Source organism: Chroicocephalus ridibundus, chromosome 3, assembly GCF_963924245.1.
Source record: "Chroicocephalus ridibundus chromosome 3, bChrRid1.1, whole genome shotgun sequence".
Classification (NCBI taxonomy): Eukaryota; Metazoa; Chordata; class Aves; order Charadriiformes; family Laridae; genus Chroicocephalus; species Chroicocephalus ridibundus.
The window spans coordinates 70,020,386-70,040,263 of record NC_086286.1 but is presented as its reverse complement, the minus strand read 5'-3'; the positions used below and the strand labels follow the sequence as shown (position 1 = coordinate 70,040,263).

Here is a 19,878-nt window from a genome sequence, read left to right as displayed (position 1 = left end):
TCACAGTTTTATTAAGGCTGCTGCAGGCTCCCAAAGTAATACGAAGGGCATAATGTATCTATAATTAGTGTCAATAAAAAAGATATCGTTCTTTATGGGCATTATTTGGGGGTTATCCAGTTGTTCAGAGTTTATGCTCTTTGGCAAGAGGAGAGGTCTATTTTAAAGTTGCGGGGAGGAGAGTTTTGCTTAATAATTTTAATCGTATTATACTCTGATTAGGCAGTAGGGAAAAAAACAACACATTTCTGATGGTGAGAAGTGAGGTGTCTCTATTTTTTTCAGTCAAACACCGCCTGAGCACTGAAGATGCTAATCAGCATGCTGGATTTTCCCCACTAAACTCAAATAAACTACTTGTGGGGAAGACACAAAGAGGCTGAAACTCATATGCACAATGGCAGGTAAAGAAAGAAGCACGCCCCAGCTTCTGTCTCCAACCTCAGGCTGTGAGAGTGGCTGCAAATAGTATAAAGCACCTGTATGTTTTTTATCCACCGCTTCCTTCCTACCCCTTGAAGGTTCACCCACAGAAAGGGGGTGAGCCCAGCTCCCCCGTGCCCACATGGTGCTTCAGAGGCCCAGGGGGTAGCAGTGGTCACGAAGGTGGCGTGAATTTGTGTAGAAGATCCTCTATCAAGTGACAGGGCAACATACTGGGCTTTGTAAAAGCTCTTCTCTCTTTAACGTGTCCTAAACAACAAAAATCTGCAGGTTTGGTCAGTCTGGAACACAAAACCTCCGAGGAGTTCAGCTGCTGAATTGCCACAGAGGTAAACTTTCCGTCAAAAGGCTCTGTGCAAAGAGAGCATCTTATCTTGATCCTACCTAATTAGGCTGCAAGAGGGTCTGATTTTTGCCAGCACAAAACCATCAAATAACAAAAGCTGTAAGATTTATCTTTTGCCATATAAAGTCAAACTTTAAATGTCAAGTGCTTTAAGCCATTTCAATCATAATGGAAATTTTTAAAAAATTACTTCTGCAGTTTCTGATTTATTCCTTTCCTGATAGGTTTATGGCCTTTTTTTTTTTTTTTTAATACTTTATTCTTATTCTCATCTATCCGGAGGGCTTGCACTCTGCATGTGGCAGCAGATCTTTGTGTGTGCAGCACCCGCTATAATGGAAAGAGCAAGTGAAACCACAGCTCCAAATGCAACATCTTTGACCTTTTGTTTGGGTTTACCCACACAAGTCGGAATTACTGCGGCAGTGAAGCGAATGCCAAAAGCTGCTTTTGAACAGCATTAGTCACTGTTTTAGTTGTTTGTGATTTATTTTGTTTTATTCCTTTTCCTTGCAGCGTTAATTACTTTGGCTTAAGGTATGTTTATTGAAGTGTGTGTTTAACAGCAAATCTGTGCTTTGCTGGACTGGGTTTAAGAAGGTTGCTTAAATTAAGTTGCAGGATCCCACGACAGTGTTGAGCACCTCCCAGGTGAAGCCCAGAACTGGAAACATGTTTAAGCATCTTCCCTTACTGAAATCACAGCATACTGCCCATTGTGCCATTACTGTGTGTCCAGCGGAGCTAAGCAGAAACAGTGAACCTGGATTAATGCTGTGTTCCCTCATGCATAGATCACCAGGGACTGGAAGAAAAAAGTACCCCGCAAAAGCCCTGTAACTCAGAAACGATGCACAGTCACGTTCTTGTGTATCATGGGGAGTTTATCCCAGGATCTTCCCTCCTCTGTCATTTGTTATAGTTGTTCCCTTATCTTCTCAGAGCCCAGGTTTGTGAAAATTGTCTTGGTCTTTCCATAGGATAGCAGGTTCCTGTGTAGGGAAACTGGGCTCCTCCTGCTGCAGAACTCCTCCTCGCATCCCTGGAGGCCCAAGTGCCACATCAGATGGGGAGCCCTCTCCCCCTCTCCACTGCAGGAAACCGGCACATCGAGGCCAGCTTCAGCAAGCCAAGGCATGGGGTTGACCCCTGCAGCAAGACCAGGCAGGCAATTTGGGTATTCTGCCCACCTCCTATGCCAGCCACAGAAAGGCCCAGAGCTGAATGTCACGGTAAGACAATCCCCACAAGGAGATCCTCGAAACAGCTTCGCCCTCAGCGCCAGCTACCCAGGGTCAGATTTTTCTCACTGTGTCTGGATGAGTCATCCCATTGAGGGCAGCAGCGTGCATAAAATGAGCAATATCTGACCCATAGAAGTCAGGTTTTGTTCTTATATTGCATTCACTGAAGGGCATTTCCCTTCTTGTTCAGAATAAAACATGCTTTTGAGGGAGTCTGAACAAGTGCAGGAGAGTTTCAGTGGTACATATTAATAGAGAAAATTTACTAACATGATCTGACTACTGACCACAAAAGAGAACTCAAACTACCTGTTACTCTGGCTCTACCTAGGACTCTTGCTCCTAGCTGCTCAATCAAGAGTTAGCAAAACAACTATGTTCAAGGTGAAAAAAAACCTTCCGTTTTTACAGACAGATTTGGCTTCTCTCTCTGTGAAAAAATGGTAGAAATTAGGAAGTGCAAACAGGTACCATAAATTTCTACCATTTCACATGCAATTCTCCCTTCGGCATGCACCCAAATGAGACTCCACCCACTAAATGCACAGGTTATTCTTATTGATCTTCCGCCTCAAAGAAATACAACCCTAATTATATTCATCAAAGCTGTTCAAAGCTGTCTGTGTTTTAGCTTCTGTTTAAACCGTCTTCTTGCTTTTTATAAGAAAAAGTGCCTTTATTAATCCTGACGAGGCAGCTTGCTTGTTTGATTCATATGTATTACAGACCACATATCCTATGTTCGTTCTTGACTCTTTGGCTTTTCACATTGATAAAGGAGCAGGATTTGTTCCCTCTAGGTTGCCTTAAAAACAGTAAAAAAATCACTCCATCCTACACGAGCGTTTTCTAACTACTAGTGTTGACAGCAATTTCCTGTCTAAATTAGGACTGGGGCAGCTGAGACTGGATATGCAAGGATTCCTCTTCTATTCAGTTTGCCTAGCTGCACTTACGGGGTTAACAGGACTTCTTGTAAGTGGTTCCAGCACTCTGCTGCTGGCCCGATGAACCCATTGCTCCCTTGAAAGGCTCACGGAAGCACATGCTAGAAAGATGCTGTTTCCCAGTAACAGAAGCAGAAAAGATGAAATTGAAACTGCAGAGACAGCGAGCAGGCGTGGATACGCAGCCAGCGAAGGAGAGCCAAGAGGAACCGTGAGCCTAAGCGTGTTCATGTTCTTTATGGTTCACCAAAGAGAGGTTTGCAATGGAGCTATTCACAGTCACCAAGAAAGGAACATATCACAAAGGGGGTTTTTTTGGCATCGCCCCTCACGCAGCTGTCAGAGAGCACCAAGGAGCTGCCCAGAGAGGGCATCCCCCCTGGTAATACTGAGCATCTTTAACCCCCTTAGATCTGGAAGAGCATTAACCAGGGATGTATATGTGACCCCACTATTGTCTCTTCCCACCATTTTCTGCCTGTTCAGAATGACCTGGCAATTTCCAGAGCCCCGGGAGAGGGAGCAGAGAATAGAGCACCACATTTACAGCCTGCTGCTTCGCTGCACTCCCAGCCCTCAGAGGCGGAGGCCGCTGGCTCACAGGTCCCTTCTCCCCAGAGAAAGAGCACACAGCATAAACGTTGCCGATGAGTTTCACGGGTCCGTCATAAAGTGGAGGGGTCCTGGCACTGCGATTTACACAAGTGTTGCTTTTGAAGAGCAGAACTGCAGAGAGCAGCTACCAGCTCTCCCTGAGCTGTGGCAAGTCCCAACCCTCGGGGTCCTAATCCCATTGCTGATGGGAACGCATTTAACTTTAGGGGAATACAAAAAAGGCAGTGTGGGATTTCTATTTAAGCAGAGCAAAAATGGGAAAGCTGTGGGTAGGGAACATGGCAAAACTGGCAAAAAACGGGCAAAAAAGCCCAACAGAATAGGTGCCTTGAGCAGTTCTACATTTTTCACAATTAAAGTTTGACACTTTTTACTGTCCTGCCACTGGTTAAATTAAGCCTGCAGAGTATTAAATTCAATTACCCATAAAATAATTACATTGGTATTAAAACAGACATAATTTTTGCAACATAAAGATGAAAGCCCGTACTTGCATGCTATCTGTAAAAATCAGCGGCCATGCAGTACTTAGCTCACTAAGCATCAATATTTACTGAAATGTTCAAAGAAAGATATTCAATCAATCAAATCAGTTTCCAAAGGAGTTTCTGTAGTTTAATTTTTTAATAACATATTTTAATGAGCTATTAAATTGCCATGTATTTCAGTCTGCACTGTAGTTCCTTTCTAATCATTGCTGATTACCAAGATATTTGTATCTGGCAAACTTGCTCTTGTTGTATAATCAGCCTTCTTATTCCCTTCAGAGATTCAACGGTCTACTTTGTGTAGCAGTGATATTATGACTGCAGAGTCCAAAACAACTGCCCCGAGAGGCATCCCTGGGGTTTGCAAAACCACCCTCTCACCTATGTCTCTGTTTTCAAATGAGGGATAGCAATAATTTCTCTACTTCTGCATGGTCCTTTGAGTGTGGTGAGCGAAAAGCACTTTAGAAGAACTCGGAGCTATTACTAAAACCCCATGCTCCTGACTCTGCGTAGTGCCGGACAGTCGTAGTTGGTGACTGCAGGTTGGGGCTCTGACTGCGCAGCCCCACACTGCTGGAGGAGAGGGGACTGGGAACACAGCAGTATGAACAAGCTCCTCAAACCTTGGCTAACCTGCCTGAGGCAAACTGAGTAAGGCTTCAACCAACTCCAAAGTCCAGGCGTAGCATGAAAAATACTGCTATCACCTCAGGGAAACACTTCCCTCTGCTTCAAGCCAGGAACAGAGAGGTGAACAAGAACCGAGCTTTCACAGAAAGGTGTCTAGGTCACAGCATTCACTACCAACAGCAAAAGTTCAATTGCCTGCAGCTTCCCTAGCTGAAAGTATTATGAATACAAACAGGATCTATATAGGCCTGTCCGTTTACAGTTTGAGGAGTTACAGTTAAATAAACCATGATTCCACTAATAGCAGCAGGAACATATTTTTTTTTTATAGGCCAGAAGAAAGAACAATGATGGAATAGTTGCACACAGCGTATGTTTTCAGCTTACTCTTCACCAGGCACTGCAGCAGGCAGGCTTGGGTCTGAGAACAGGAGACCTAGATTGCATTTGATGTTACACGGGTATGAAGGCAGAATTGGATCTTGTAGAGCTTTTACCTTGCCCAAGGGCAAGCAAATTCCCACTCTTCAACTGGAGCTTGACTTTGCAGTTCTAATAAAAATACCTCAACACATGGAAAGCTGTATATGCATCCTTACAAAGACCTACAGCGTTATGCTTTCCTTATGCTTCCAGAGATACTGAAATTCTGTTAAGAACAGTAAGGCTAATTTTCAAGTGCAGTGTGTGCAAAGTGTTGCTTTCAAATAGAGTAGATGAAGAGTTTCATCCCCACAGCACACAATCCACCACAGAGAACCAACAAATGAATTAATTACACTCCATTGTCTTCTTACCGCACTGACTGCTATAGCCTTCTTTGGGTGTCTGCTGCAACTCTGATGTGACAGCTCTAATGGATTTAGTAGATTGTTATTTACTCCAGTAGACATTCTGTATACCTAGTTAAGCTGATACTAAGAAACCTAGCACTTTTTTTTTTTCTGGGGTTGTGGAGAGGAAAGCATACATAGCATGTACATATGTACAAATTCTTGCTATTTTAAATTCAGAATATTAATCATCCCTTATGACTGACCAGTTTCAAACAATCCCATGTAATGCTTTAAAAATAAGCCTTCTTCCTTACTATCTGCGTGCTGTCCTGAGAATGGTTAAAGATTCCTATGAATTCCAACTCCATAAAACAGCTAATCCAAGTAGGACTCAGCTCACCAGGCTGACTTTGTAGCCAGTTGGGAGCTACTACAATCAGTGCACAAACGCTCTGATTTTGTCCCTGCAACCATAGCAATAAACCCGTGTTCTCTGTCAATAGACCTGCTATTACCCACAATGTGATTGCTGATGTACTGCATGTGGCAAGAGAAATCAAAAGGGTTGCTGGTAGGGTGGGGGGATCTTCTTGAGGAAGGACTAAAGAATGGTTGTCCTAATGGAAATTCAAAGTGCACAAAGTGGTCCACTCTCCTGTTTAGCAATATAACAGGAATTACTTCGGATTCTCCCTGAAGCACTACTCTCGCTTCAGAAAATGCAACATAAATCGTAATGCAATCACAGAACAGTATGTTCACCCCTGCAGCCAGGTATGGAGGCAAGCAAAATGTCCAGGAGAGATCTGACACGGAAAGAGAGTTCAGGAAGGGAGGGAGAGGAAGGGAGAGTCTGGCCTGAGAAGATCTTTGTAGCCCTAGATCCTGCAAACCTCTTAGGCACAGAGTGTCTCGAGTGTCTCAAGCGTCTCTAGCTTCCTCTGAAGTGAGGAAGAAGAGAGAGGAAACAACACAAGCCTGCTAGTGGGTATCGGTGTTTCTATGTACCTACAAGTATTCTGGGGATGGAACGACTGTGAGGGAAGGAGCCAAGTAGCACATCTGTATCATCAGCCCTGCTCGTACAAGCAAGAAAACACCTGCATGTATGTTAGTGCTGCATCTAGCCTACTGGGGGAAACAAGTGTGAGTGCAGTTGAGAGGAAGCCTTCGGGAGCAGAGGACAGGAAGAGGTGGTGCTGATGAAGACTGAAGAAACATCAGCGCAGCACAAGGGTTCTCACTTTTAGTGCAACCATTCCCGGGTCCCTACAGCACATACCGCTCCCTCACAAGGCTGCGCAGCACTAGTATACACATATGCATACATATATATACATGTACATATAACTTGTATTTATATTACGTCTGCTTCTTAGGTGTGTGGAAAGAGACAAATATGGTGGCTACTCCAACTTAAGGAGGTGATCTTCCTGTTTTTAGTTTAAATTCCACTCTTCATCATTTAGGTAGTAGCCTCCTTATCAAGAACTTCAGTCAGTTCAGGTTCTTGTGTTAGTTTAGAATGTAAAACTTGAACAAGACACATACCAAAGGTCAGAAAAAACATATTTTCAAAAGTTCCTGGTGATTTTGCACACGTTTGTTTCCCAGAATGTCTTTTTGTGTATCACCCTTGCAATCGGGAGAACATGGACAGTACACCACCACCACAGCTTAAGTATGCCCTTTCCCATTTTCTTTCTGCCCCAAGAGGCTGTACTCAGAGGAGGAAGAGTTGCCCACCCCGGCCACAGCGCTGAGATTGAAGCTCAGGCTTTCCATGGCCACAGCTAATGGTGGCCACCTACTCTCTCCTCCTACTAATGAGAAGCGTGGGGATTTTTACATTAAGGTCAAGATAGATATTGTGGATCCGGAAGCAGGTATTTGGCTGACACTTCGTGAAGCCCTCTCTGTTTTATGTAGCGTGACCCCAAGTTTTCTGTTGCAGTGGCAAGGAGCTAACTTTCTTTTCCTAGACTGATACATAGGCTTAACGTGATGTTTTCACTGACGTTAAACAAAGTCCATGCCCTGAGCAAGCGCAGAACTCTTTCCTCCAGTGCAAGTCTCTTTGCCATCCTTCCACTGTGTTTTGTACACAAGCAGACCCCAGTATTAAAAACATCATAAAAAGATCTGCAGCAGGAAACCCCAGCAAAATATTGCCCCTGTGATGCTCCTGTCTGGCTCCTACCAATCTCTTCCACCACCTGATGTACCCACAAAGGTAGGACAGAACCTCAGGAAAACCAGGACATCCTCATGGCCACTTTACAGATTCCCTGGTTCTTTGTTTCTGAGACGGAGCGCCATGGCAAACCCAGAAGAGCAGCGCTAGGTATAATCACTTAACCTCTGTGAGGTGATTTGCAATTGCTGGATTGTTGGCTCTGTGTGAGTGTAAAGCAGATTCATGACTCATTCCAGTACTCTTTCTAGGATATGATGAGGACTAACTACAGCTCCTTCCTCACTGCCTGTGAGAAGACCAGATGCACACCATACCAAAGACATCTCCAAAGCCATTGATCATTATGCTTGTTCTTCAAAGGGAAGATTGCAGCTGGTGCGAAACTGCTGGGAGACAACTCTGTCAGCATCCTCCCTCTGCCCCAACATCCCAGTCCCAAGGGGGACCTGATGCCAAAGACAGACTTGCAAAGCCCTGCCAGAAAGCACCCGATGCTCACCTTGGAAATAGATGCCTGACTGGATTTGGAGGACCCTCGGAAGGGTTCTGGCGTCCAGAGAATGAATGAACCTCTCCAGGGTACATGCCATGGTCCGCAGCAAGGCAGCATGTGGGTTTGGCACGTAAAGACCAGTGAAGAGCTTTCGAAGCAGCAACACCTGCAGCCTGGTGCATGCTGTGCCCAGGAGAGCTGTGGGGCTCCGCGGTGGAGGGGAGGAGCGGCATGGGGAGGTACTTCTGCTTCCTCTTCTCCGTGGCCACTTCCTCCCACGGCTGCAGCTGGAAGGAGGTGAGGCAGGGGGATGCTGAGCTGGGGCACCCTTACCCACTGAGGGTCCGCACCAGGCTGTGAGAAGTGCAGGAGGTGCCGTGGGTATTGGGCTTCGGAGAGGGCAGGGGGATCTGCCACAGAATTCCTCATCTGTGGTGGTTATTGACCCTGTGGAAAGAAGATATCGAATATCAGCCCTGCCTAAAGTGGGGGGAAAAAAAAATCGTCATGTCTGGGTGGGATTTGCTTGTTTTGTTTTGTTTTTTTTTCCTTGGAGCACAGCAAAATAGTTTGGTGTTTGTTCTCTTCAAAACCACAAACAGCCTTTGAAGAAAAGAAACGAAACCATTTTGTTCTGATGCTTTTTGCTGCCTTAAATATTATATCTGGATTTAAGACATACAAATCGAATACTAATGACTTCATCATGTAAATGGACATTAAAACACAATGTTGTTATGCAAAACGGCCAAGAGTTTTTAATGTCACCAGTGACTTGTGGGGCTTTGAATTTCAGATGTTGCAACTGGGAATGAATTTTAAGAGGCTACAGCCCAGTACCATGTGAAATCAGACTGCATTCAGGGCAAACCTGCGGCGCTGGTCCCAACTCTGCTGTTGTGCGCCTGATCAAGTGTTATTATTGCAGCAGCACTCCTCTGAAGAGCGAGACCATGTAGCAAATAAGTGGCAGACTGAGACCACCGGAAAAACTGAAGTGACTGTGATTTCATGTTCCCTTACACCGCTCTCCTGTTTCCCTGAGGTGTCGGGGAAAGTAGGAAGCACGACATTGTGACAAAATGGTGAGCGAGATAGTCAACTGTTTATTTTCAAAAAGCTCGGTAGCTGCATTTCACCTCTATGTAATAATTTGCAGGACGCAGTATAAGCTTCCTCACGTATTAAAACCAAAAATGCTTATAGTGGGTGCCCAGGCCTTTGAGGTGTCAGGCTAACTGTGGGGTTTGAAGAGTTTGTTAACTTGGCCTTAACAAATGTTGCTCCAGAGAATGTGAAATAGGTTGTGTAAGCGGGGAGCCTCCAGGTGCAGAGCTCACTATTGCCAGTTGCTAACGCTGCAGGTGCTGCAGGAAAGATGAATAACAGGACTTTGGGTCTAGGAGTGACAGGTTTTAGTAAAAGCCAAACCAGAGAACGTACACAGCCAACCGCTCATCAACTATTTTAACACAAAAGATCTCTCATTCTCTCCTCCCAACAACACACACTTGAGATTAAGCAAATATAATTGATCTGGGAGAAAGCTGAGGAAATCACACAAATTCAGTGGTAATCAAAAGACCCATATTGTAAAAAGCTGGTTCTCACAGGGTACAGAGTACTGAAATGTGTGAGTGGTTTCAGCTATTTCAGTGGGCCATCTTTATATGCTTAAAAATTACGTGTTCAACTCCAGCAAATTAAAGCCAGTTTCCTTGATGTACTGGCTCCCAAGGTTGTCAGGTATTGTGTCAGTGCCAGCAGCTGGGCTTTACCTGTTCACGTTGTTTTGGTCTATGGATAAAGAGCCCCTAAGGCCATTTCTGCTGTTCTGAATTCACTTGTATTTGGCTCTTTGCTTCATTATGATTGCCAGAAACAACACTACAAAAAGCATTTAACATGGACTGCAAATGCACGTAAAAATTAATAACTGGTTTCAAAATCACTTGAATCGAACTGAGCAAATGTACAAATAGGCATGGATTCTGTACAAGAAAAATCAAAACAAACCCTGTTTTATGTTGCTGAATCCAGCAGCCCAACAGTTTGGAGGAGATGCTTGGAGCTCCGTGCTCCCAAGAGCAGCTTGTGCTCCCAATAGGCACACACACACGCGCACACACATACACAGCACCTATACACATAAATACACTGCCAGCCACACAGAAACCACAGCACTCACACAGGCACCAACAGCCTCATCCCGTTCCTCTCTCCAGCTGATCCAGATGAAGGTCTGTTGGTGCAAAATTTATATTTGTATATATGCAGCGTGGATCCCTCTGGTAGCTGGGCTTAGGCACAGTCCACCTAGTAACTGGCCTCTGATCTTGCTGGCACCTGGGCATGCAAGCAGCCCTCGAGATGCAGAACCCCATACCGGTGTCTGGTATAGACACCCCTAACGCACATAAGCACACAAACACTCACACACCCACCCCTACCTCTGTCTCCAAAACCACTTGCCCTGCTGGCACACAGACACGTGTCCCTGTGACCCACGGTCCTGCTCCAGCTGCTGGCACTTAGACTCCCATATACACACACAGAGGAAAATAATTAGAAATGGAGCCAAATGAGAAGCCAGGACGGGCTGTGCTGATGTGGCGCAGGGCATGGCCAGACAAGCGTCCTGACCAACAGCCTGCTTATGTGGGACTAGCCCCTTATATCCCCTTAGCCCTCTATTTCCCACCCTTGTTCCTCCCCAAACCACCTCGGTCCCTCTCTTTCCCTGCCTTTGGTTCCATCCCCTAAACACCTTGTCTTGTACCCTTGTATCGCTCTGCATCCCATGGTGAGTCCCATATCTCTAAGTGTAGACCCCCTCAGTCTGTAAGGTGCTCTGGAGAGCCTTGCCCCACACCTCATGTCGGGGGTGTCACCCCTGGCTCAAGGGGTGACTGATAACCCTTCTGTGATGCCCTGAGGGGGGCTCTGGGCAGGGCCTCATTTTTCTGATGGGTTGCTGGGGTCCCCTGCTGGTGTTGTGCCTCTCTGCTTCCTCAGTGGGGACATGATCTGTCAATGGGCTGATGGCTCTCCTGTAATGTGTCTGGAAATGCCCTGGGCAGAGTACCTCTGGTGTTCCCCCACCCACCACTGTTTTTCTGTGCTCCTCTGTGTCTGCAGAGACCAGCTTTTCATCACCCAACCTAAGAAAACCGATTGTCTAAGATGCAATGAAAGAACTATATGTACTATATATATACTCTTCTGAAATTGCAATCCAGATCAGGAATGCTATCCACTGCTCGCATGTTATCAGGTGTCCTCATCTCTGCTAGCACGTAGGCTGGTAAATGAGAACCACTGATCTGTTCTCCCAAATGTTCTGCAGGAGTTTTTTCCAGTTTGCTGTGCAATGCCAAGTGCAGAGAAAAATAATTTGACACCTCCAAACTATCCTTAATCACAGTGGTAGATTATCGCATCATCATCACGGACTGCTGGTAATAAGGGATTGTTGTGGGGGGATATCCTCTTGGATATTAGAGCCTTGGGAGGATCTTGACCTGGAAAAATTCCTTTTCCTTCATCCAAGTTTCAATATTGAAGATTAAGACAAGGTGCTGAAAAATGCATATATACTGTACTGAGACGAGGCAAAATCTGAGCCTGTTCAGAGCCTGTTGTGACTTCTGTTCTACTGAAAGAACAGAAGTCACAAAGCTCTCCTTACCACACCTCCATTTCTAAGTTATTGAGTTCTTCACAAAGAGCTTATTGGGACCTCCATGTTACCTATGTCCTGTGGGAGCCTGCAGGTAGTATTCGGTTCGGCCACTCCATCTCCTACTGCCAACGACAGGGTGAAGGTCAAGCCAGGCAGGGAAACCTGCAAGATTCAAAGCAGCCACAAGTCCTCATGCAGCCACAGCGTCGGCAGCTCCAGCTGCTCTGGAAGGGGAGCACAAACAGGGACCCATGTCTCCCTGCATGGAAACCCCCCTGCTCATTCCCCCAGGGGGTGGCCAGGAACCAGCTGTAGGGCAACCTGCCTGAAAAGTAGTGGTTAGATAATTCAGAAGAATGGACAAACACAGAATTCTGAAAACTATTTCCAAGAATATTTTTCTAGCATGCTGATGAACACTCATTTGTTTTACTTACTGGTTTCCAGGAAGCCAATGAAGTGTTTCAAGTTTCCAAATAAAATCAGTTCTGAGCCTGTGAAGGTTTGTGATTATTTTTTTTTTAAGCTCAGACCATTCTCCAGATAAATGCAGCCATTAGTTGAGCTGGTTGAAGGGAATCTTTAAAACGATCCTGTAAATATGAAACCAAGCATTCTGTCTACAGGAAGATATGCCCCATTTATTAAGCTTACAAACACAAGGGAAATGTATTTGATACTTGAGCTGGCAGAACTATAATTCTGAAGAGAAGGACGCTTTAGGAAAATGGGGAACAGCTAAGCCTGGGGAGGCAGGCATGAGTGAGGTTTGTATTGAATGGTTATGCTCTCTTTTGAATCAAACTCAAGGTACTGCAGGAAGTTCAATGCACTTACGTATTTTTTCCATGATAAGGGGGGAAACTCCACCTGTCATTAAATAATGAAGTCAGACTAAACTGTAGGGAATCCTCCCTGACACAGGTGCATTGGGCTGTGAAATAATCTCCCAAGGGAGCAAGTGAACACCTGGGACATTTAGGCCTTTAATAAATATAGGAATATAGGACAGCATCAAGAACAGTTCTGGTAAAGAAAGGGCGATAGGTCGTCTATTCCTATAGATGATGAGCTGTAGCGCCACCCTTCATTTATAGGAGTCTACTGACTCGATCAAATCAGGTGAACAGTGTTATATGGAAACTGCTCCAAAGGTGAATCTAACATCAAAAGAAGCCACAGAGAGTTCAGGAGCTGGGATCTTCCTCTCACAGTCAACACCGGTTCTGGCAGGAACACTCAGGTTTTGTACAACCCACCCAAGAAGCACCCGAACCTCAAGTGACAACTATGCCTTCTTAATGGCCCCCGTGATGTAAACTGATGGTTTCAGCAGCTTGAACAAGCTGTCTCCATCGTAAGCAAAAAATCCAACCCCTACAATGGTAACCCTGGATTTCTCCCAGACAGAGAGGTACTGAACTGGCTGAAGACCTAATTGAAGCAACAACATGAATTGTTGTAACAAGAGTTACAACACAATGGATGGATCTTTGCGTACAAGCTTTTCCTACCGCTTCTGTATGTATAGGTGGATCGGACCAATTGCCCAGTAAAGCCAAAACGGTCACCTCTTAAATACTGAAATCACTTCTTCCGAAGTAACCTAGCTTTGTTAGCCTAACATTTAGGTAACTTATCCTTCAACACCTGCAAAAATTGCTCCAAATTTCACCTTAAGATACAAAGCACTCATTGCACGGCATTTTTCAGTGACCCAAAAAGATGTGGGTTTTTTTTAAACATTCCTACTTCCTCAGGCAGCCTCTGCTCATACTCCCCCTAGGATGAGTCAGTTTTGGTAGAGGACTTTTTAATCCTGCAGACAAAGGCATAGCAAGATCCTGCTGAAATTTAAAATAAGGAGCCGTGTTAAAAAGCAAGGATGATTACCCACAGAAATTTATACTATTTCACCATCAGATGAAGCTCATAGATGAAGATAAAGTCTGCCCTTCTAACGATATTACCTTGCTCTGCTCCAAGTTTTTGGACTCGGTACAAAAATGGTTGGACTGAAAATCCTAACACCTTCACAAAGCGGGCAGTCACCTCAGTGAATTGTGATGGCTCCTGGCTTTAAAATCTTGGAACATTTTAATGCCCTGTGATTATATTGTGAACTTTCCTTTACGTTTTCAGGAACTATGTTTTGGGTTCTTTGACATTTCCTTACAGCTCGGCAGAAAGATCTTAGACTGCTCTTCATATGAAATTTAAATGGCTTAGCAGGTGTGAACAAAAGACTGTTAGTAAAAGCCCCTGAGCCCAGAGGGTTGTTTGCCAATGTTTGACTCCAGTGAACAGTCTATTGAAGAACGAGGATCCCCCAGTGCTTTTAAAAGAACTGAAGCACATGTACACACATTACATTTTGAAAAATACTAGGTTTTTGGCTGACTGTTTTTATGGACTGAACAATAATAACCTGTGGGTATTTTCTACATTTTATTGAGTGATTCTGTACCCACTGGAGTCAGAAAGGTCTTTCCATTGATTTTAATAGGGATTGGAATAGGTTCTTAATAAGGAAGAGTTATGGCTTTCAGTTGTTTGAGGCTTCCCATAGAAACACCTTGCTGATAATGGCATTTTAAGTTACAGTCTTGCAAAGAATATTGACACAATTTTTTCCGAAGTTTCGTCAACAAACAGTAATTGCTTTGCATACATCAGTAAACCAGGGGAAATATATCTCCCAAACTCTCTCACCAACTGTCGGTGAGTGTGATTATCATCATGGTCTTAAATACATTTGAAGTTTTAGCACTGTGTATGCATTGGACACTCAAAACCCTGAAAAGTTCAAGCGCTGCATAGGCAGGCAGCTCTGCTAATGTTTTGTTCCACCACAGAGGGAAGGGCATGATCTGAGATTTCTAAGCTCTGCACCACTATGGACTCAAAATCACAAGCTAAAAATCCCCCATCTATTGACAAGTATTAATTATTGCTACCTGTCTTTATAAATATATTAAGATGATTGATTCTTAAGTGTTCATAAAGTATTTTGAAGATGTATGCATCTTGTTGCAATCTAGTATGCATCTAGTATGCAAATGTTTGATACAGTAGGAGCTTTGGGCCTTTCCAAAACAAAGAGGAACCTGTCAAAATGGTCGTTTACACAAAATGGGCCATACAGGTGACCCCCAACTAGTGTTACCACCCTTTATTTAACAGCACAGAATGTGAACTCTTTATTCCCATGGGAATATTAATATCTCTGTACATGGCGTCACACCCTAACATCTCTCCAGGCACTTGACTGATCCTCAGCATTCCAATAGCTACACAAATACTAAGCATTTTTAGTCTCTATCTTCCATACTCAGCTTGAGGCATTATTTTGCAAGAGTAGACACAAAGCAGAGAAATTATTTGTCCAGGGCTACATGGAAAATCTATGGCAGAGCCATGATTTGTGTCCAGATCTCCAAAGCCCAACATGAGTACTGTTATCACAGAACTAGTTTTCTACTCTGTCTCAAAAACAAAAATATAATCAAACCCAAAAAACAACAAGTAAAAGGAAAAAAAAGTCAAACCCAACCACCTCTGCAGATTTCATTAAATATCTGGTTTCTGTGGGTCGTTGCTTTTTGGGGTGAAAGGGAAAGGAAAGGAGGGAACTAAGCTATAAAAAAAAAAAAAAGACATCGCACAATTTTAGGGAGACATACAGGTCCATTAAAGATTTACTTTGGGAGGAAAAATTACTTGAGATATCTTCATTTTACAAAAAGTGTTTTGAAATATGTTTGGCATATCTTCAGTGCATTTTTGACAGCTGGAGACATGTTGGAGAAATTTTTGAATTAATTTTAAATATCACTCTCTCCCTTTGTGATTTCTTGAGTGGGGTGTGCTGTAATTTATTTTTAAAGAAGCAATGTAGGTTTCTAGATGCTGTTAAAGGAATCCAAAATAATTTTTTTGCACCCTGCCACTGTTCAAAGAAAAGGACACTGAATTCATTTAAATATATTTGTGAAAGATTGATTCCCCCAATGGAATTTACACAACTACTTTCACTAATTATTCCTGAAGTTTCACCTATCAACTGACAATCTTCTACAGAAGGGAAGCGAAACAGTTTAACTTTCCCTGACAGCAAAGAGGTTTAACAGAACTAGAATGAAAACTGGCATCTCGCACCCCTTACCTCTCTAATGTCTACTTTATCAGAAGAAAGAGCACTAATACCCCCTTTTTATGCAAACATTAGAACCCAGAGTTTAGGCTAAGCATCTGGGAAAACAAATCAACAAAACATTTATTTCAATAATGGTTACCTTGAATTTTTTGTCATCTGTAATATTTATCTTACGTGACAGACTTGTTGTCTGACTTTCAAATTAATGATAAAGTGGTAGCACGGAATATGCTTGCTCATTTTTATTGGAACTGAAATATCAGCTGTCATTTTAAAATACATACAAACCCAAGCACTCATCTCTCTTTCTTTTAACCATTAATAGGAACCTGTCTAAAAAAAGTACACGTAAAGATGCAGTCGTGTTAAGCACACAATTTCATTTGCCTGATTTTGGGAACAGCTTCAGTAAGTTGGAGAACAAACTTAATTGCAATTACTTCCACTCTGTGTATGAAGTTGTGCCTAAAAGCAAATTGCTTCTGCAGCAAAATTGTGTGTTCATCAAAGAATAAAGGCTCCATATAAAATGCAGTTAACACTTGCCAATGTTTCAGTTAAATTGATTCCAATTTCCTACCTTTTTCAAGGCATTGATATTACCCTGCAGCAGGGCATTTTGGTTATCATTATTATTTCACCTTATGAAAGCTCAGACGCATTTGCTGCCTAAGTAAGTGATCTGCATCTATGGCTTTGTTCCAGGTGTCCCTTTCTCTTTCTTAAGGAGAAGCCGTATAAAGATTTCGGTAATTGGTGGACCTCTTTTTTGGAGTGTATTTTTGGAAATACACAGGAGAATTGAACATAGACGAAGGGATTTGAAAAAGCCTAAGCAAGCTGTGGGAAAACTAAGATCTGAAATAAAGAAAGGCTGAAGGGTCATTTTATTGGAAGAGGCAGCCAGACTGTCGGGCTGGAACCCGCCACAGTTTCAGCCCGTGGGAGGAGGGCACACAAGGAGGTCTCAGTCTGCCCTCACGACTACTCATCCCTAGGGATAGTGGGGTTGGAGGCCAGACCCGTCTGCATTTTGTCACAGGCACAGATACAACTAGTGCTCTACTCCATTGGTTGTGTCATATGGGGCTTTTTTACTTATTATCCATAAAGTCATTTGGTTTCAGAAAGGTGTCCCAGTGCATTCAAATAGAGATTGTTTTTTAAATTAATGCAGAATCTGGTGCCTTTGATGATAAAAATATCTGGGAGCAGTGTAAGCAACATACATTTGCTTCATAACAAGCAAAAATAAGCACACCCCTCTTTTCCTCTTTCAGTCCTGTTCCCTTCCCAAGAGCAGAGGGCTGCCTTTTCTGCACTGCCTGGTACCATTGACATAAACAGGGTGGTCACCAAAATGACTCTAATGTCCTCAGTGGCGGCACATGTCCTACCCTCTACCTCCCCCAAGAGAGAAATGCAGTACTTTCAATAGCTGCTGGCCAACATCTCTTTCGAGTCCTACGCAGTTTTCACCATCTTTGTGGTAGACAACAGCAAATGAGGAGATCACTAAGAGCATGCAGCACACTTTCCACTGTGAGAAGCTAAGCCTTTAGGGACTCGTTAGGGATAAGTGCTAGAAAACAAATACATTTCCTTATCAAACTGGTCAATAAGCCTTTTTCCCCAGCTGTGGAGGAGAGCACAGGGGCTCTTCTCCAGAACAACCTACAGAAAGACTGCAAAACCCCATTTTTTCTTGAAGAATCCATTTATTCTAACTTTTCTAGGGAGTATTTTAGCCCTTGCCTATTAAAATACTCAATCCAGAAGCTTCACACCATGTGCTTTCTTACCTATTATGTCTGTTTTTCTAAAGCTAAGTAAATCTCATTACTTCTTATCAGAGTGGTAACTTACTGAGCAACATATACTGCATCCATCTCTTCTTGCAGGTAGCCTTGCAATATGGAACATATGTTATGATCTAGCCAAGGCCCTTTCACCTTGTCTTTCTCCACAAACTTCATTTAAATTATCTAAGATTTCAAACAGTCTGTAAGGAAACATCCTGGGGCTCTCACTTTGGAGTTTAAGTCTTTCTGCCAGCCTTTCATCTTGTTTTCAGTTTGTTGCATCTACATTTATTTGACATCCAAGAGCATTTGTGACCCTTGGGCATCTCCTTCAATGTGTTCCGAGCACATGTTCTCCTGGGTGAAGCATACAGCACAGCAGTTGGACCCTTCTCCTTCCTTCTCCTCACCATACTGCTAGAGACCCCAAGCCAGGGGGTGCTGAGAGCCTGTGGGGCACTACAGAATCCTGGACCTTCTGGTCCCAAGCACATTGTGAACTAACAAACAGTCGGCATGAATAGATAGATTAATTTTGAAAAATGAAAGTCTACGGCTCCCTTCACATCTCTCTCAGGAGTGTATTTATAAATGGTCTTGTAGAATTTCTTTTTCTGCATTCTGCTCTCTGCTCACCTACAAAACCACCAATACAGTACAGCCGAAGACAAGCTTGCCAAGGAAGATTTAATATATCATATAAGAGAAGGTACTTAAAAAAGGCGGAAAAAACCCATCCATTCCAAGCACGCAAATTCTTCATAAAAGAGAGAATAAAACAAAATCAAAAGCAAGCAGAGTTACAGCAAAAAACAGCTTAAAGGTTGAACAAAAATACTGAAGCAAATTTGCCGATTCCTGTTTAAACATGCATTTGATGATGTCGTACAGCTTCCTAAAACTAGCAGATAACCAGAGCCCCTTGCTCATCCAAGCCTGCCCTGTGGTAGGCACTCATCACTATGCTACTCCCTGGGGTTGTCTTCTCTCCTTGCATGGACAGTAGTGAAAAAAGCAATTGCCTCAAAAGATGCTTGTAAGGTGCGGTGCCTCACCTCATTCGGGGCAGTTATGGTCTTCCCAGAACATTGTATTTCTGAATTCTGTCCCTGGACCGTGTGTTTTAGCTCAGCACCACGGCAAAGAGACAAGAGCACACCTCCCCACTCCCATGTGGACACCAGCTACGGTAACGTTACTGGGAGCTGGGTGTGGGAAAATTGATTTTTGCCACACTTCCTTTACTAGTTAATGTTTAAGTCTCACTTCAAAATCACTTCACCGCGGCACATTTCAGGAACTACCACAACAGAAAGTCAGCCACACCATGCACATCAGAGTACATATGCCCAGGTATTCCTATTTCCCTTCCCTGAACACCTAGGACCTTCTGTTGAGTTAACCAACCCCTCCCATACATTGTTGGGTTAATCTTTTTCTTTAAATCAAACACACCTAAACACATCACTAACCAAACCTCTTCCTGTGTTGTTTCACACTGCTTTTAGAGCCCACAGACCTTTAAAGAACAGAAATGAAGAAACCATTAAAGAATTGGAAAGAAGTAGGCTTTTTCACCTCCTACCCATGCCAGAGAAGCACTGGAAGGAAAAAAAGACCAGTTGTAGTAGTTTCATTTTGTAATTACGTCATTGTCATCCTGCTTAACGCACTCAGCAGACTTTGAATGACAAACAGCAAGAAGCTTGCTTTCAGAAATGCCAGCTGATCCTGGCTCAGGTGAGATTGGAAGGTGGGATGTGTGGGTCCAGTCATTTTGTGTAAACTTGAAACTTACCAAAATCTTTTCTGCTGAGAAGTTGAAATGCGTTATGGAGATAATATCATGTCCCATCTCTGCCTGTGCTAAGATGTAGAAGATGAAAGACTAGAGGAGGAAAAAAAATCAGTGAAAACAAGAATTAAAAAACCCAACCAACCAAAACAAAACAAAATAATAAAATCAAGCAACTTAAATTATATTTTGGAAAGGGTGGTATATAAAAGACACTCAGAATTGTCAGTCTTCAAAATCTTTCTTTACAGTGGCTCCCC

The 19,878-nt window shown here is 43.4% G+C and overlaps 1 protein-coding gene across 1 annotated transcript in view; it reads right to left on the bottom strand.

The window, feature by feature from the left end:
* THEMIS (thymocyte selection associated) overlaps positions 1 to 8,363 on the bottom strand; it is a 78,497-nt gene extending 70,134 nt beyond the window's left edge. Inside the window, exon 1 of the mRNA XM_063331073.1 lies at positions 8,190 to 8,363. Coding sequence (XP_063187143.1) covers positions 8,190 to 8,280 — 91 coding nt within the window. The 5' untranslated portion in view covers positions 8,281 to 8,363. The remainder of the gene's footprint in view (positions 1 to 8,189) is intronic.
* Positions 8,364 to 19,878: the final 11,515 nt, after the last annotated feature.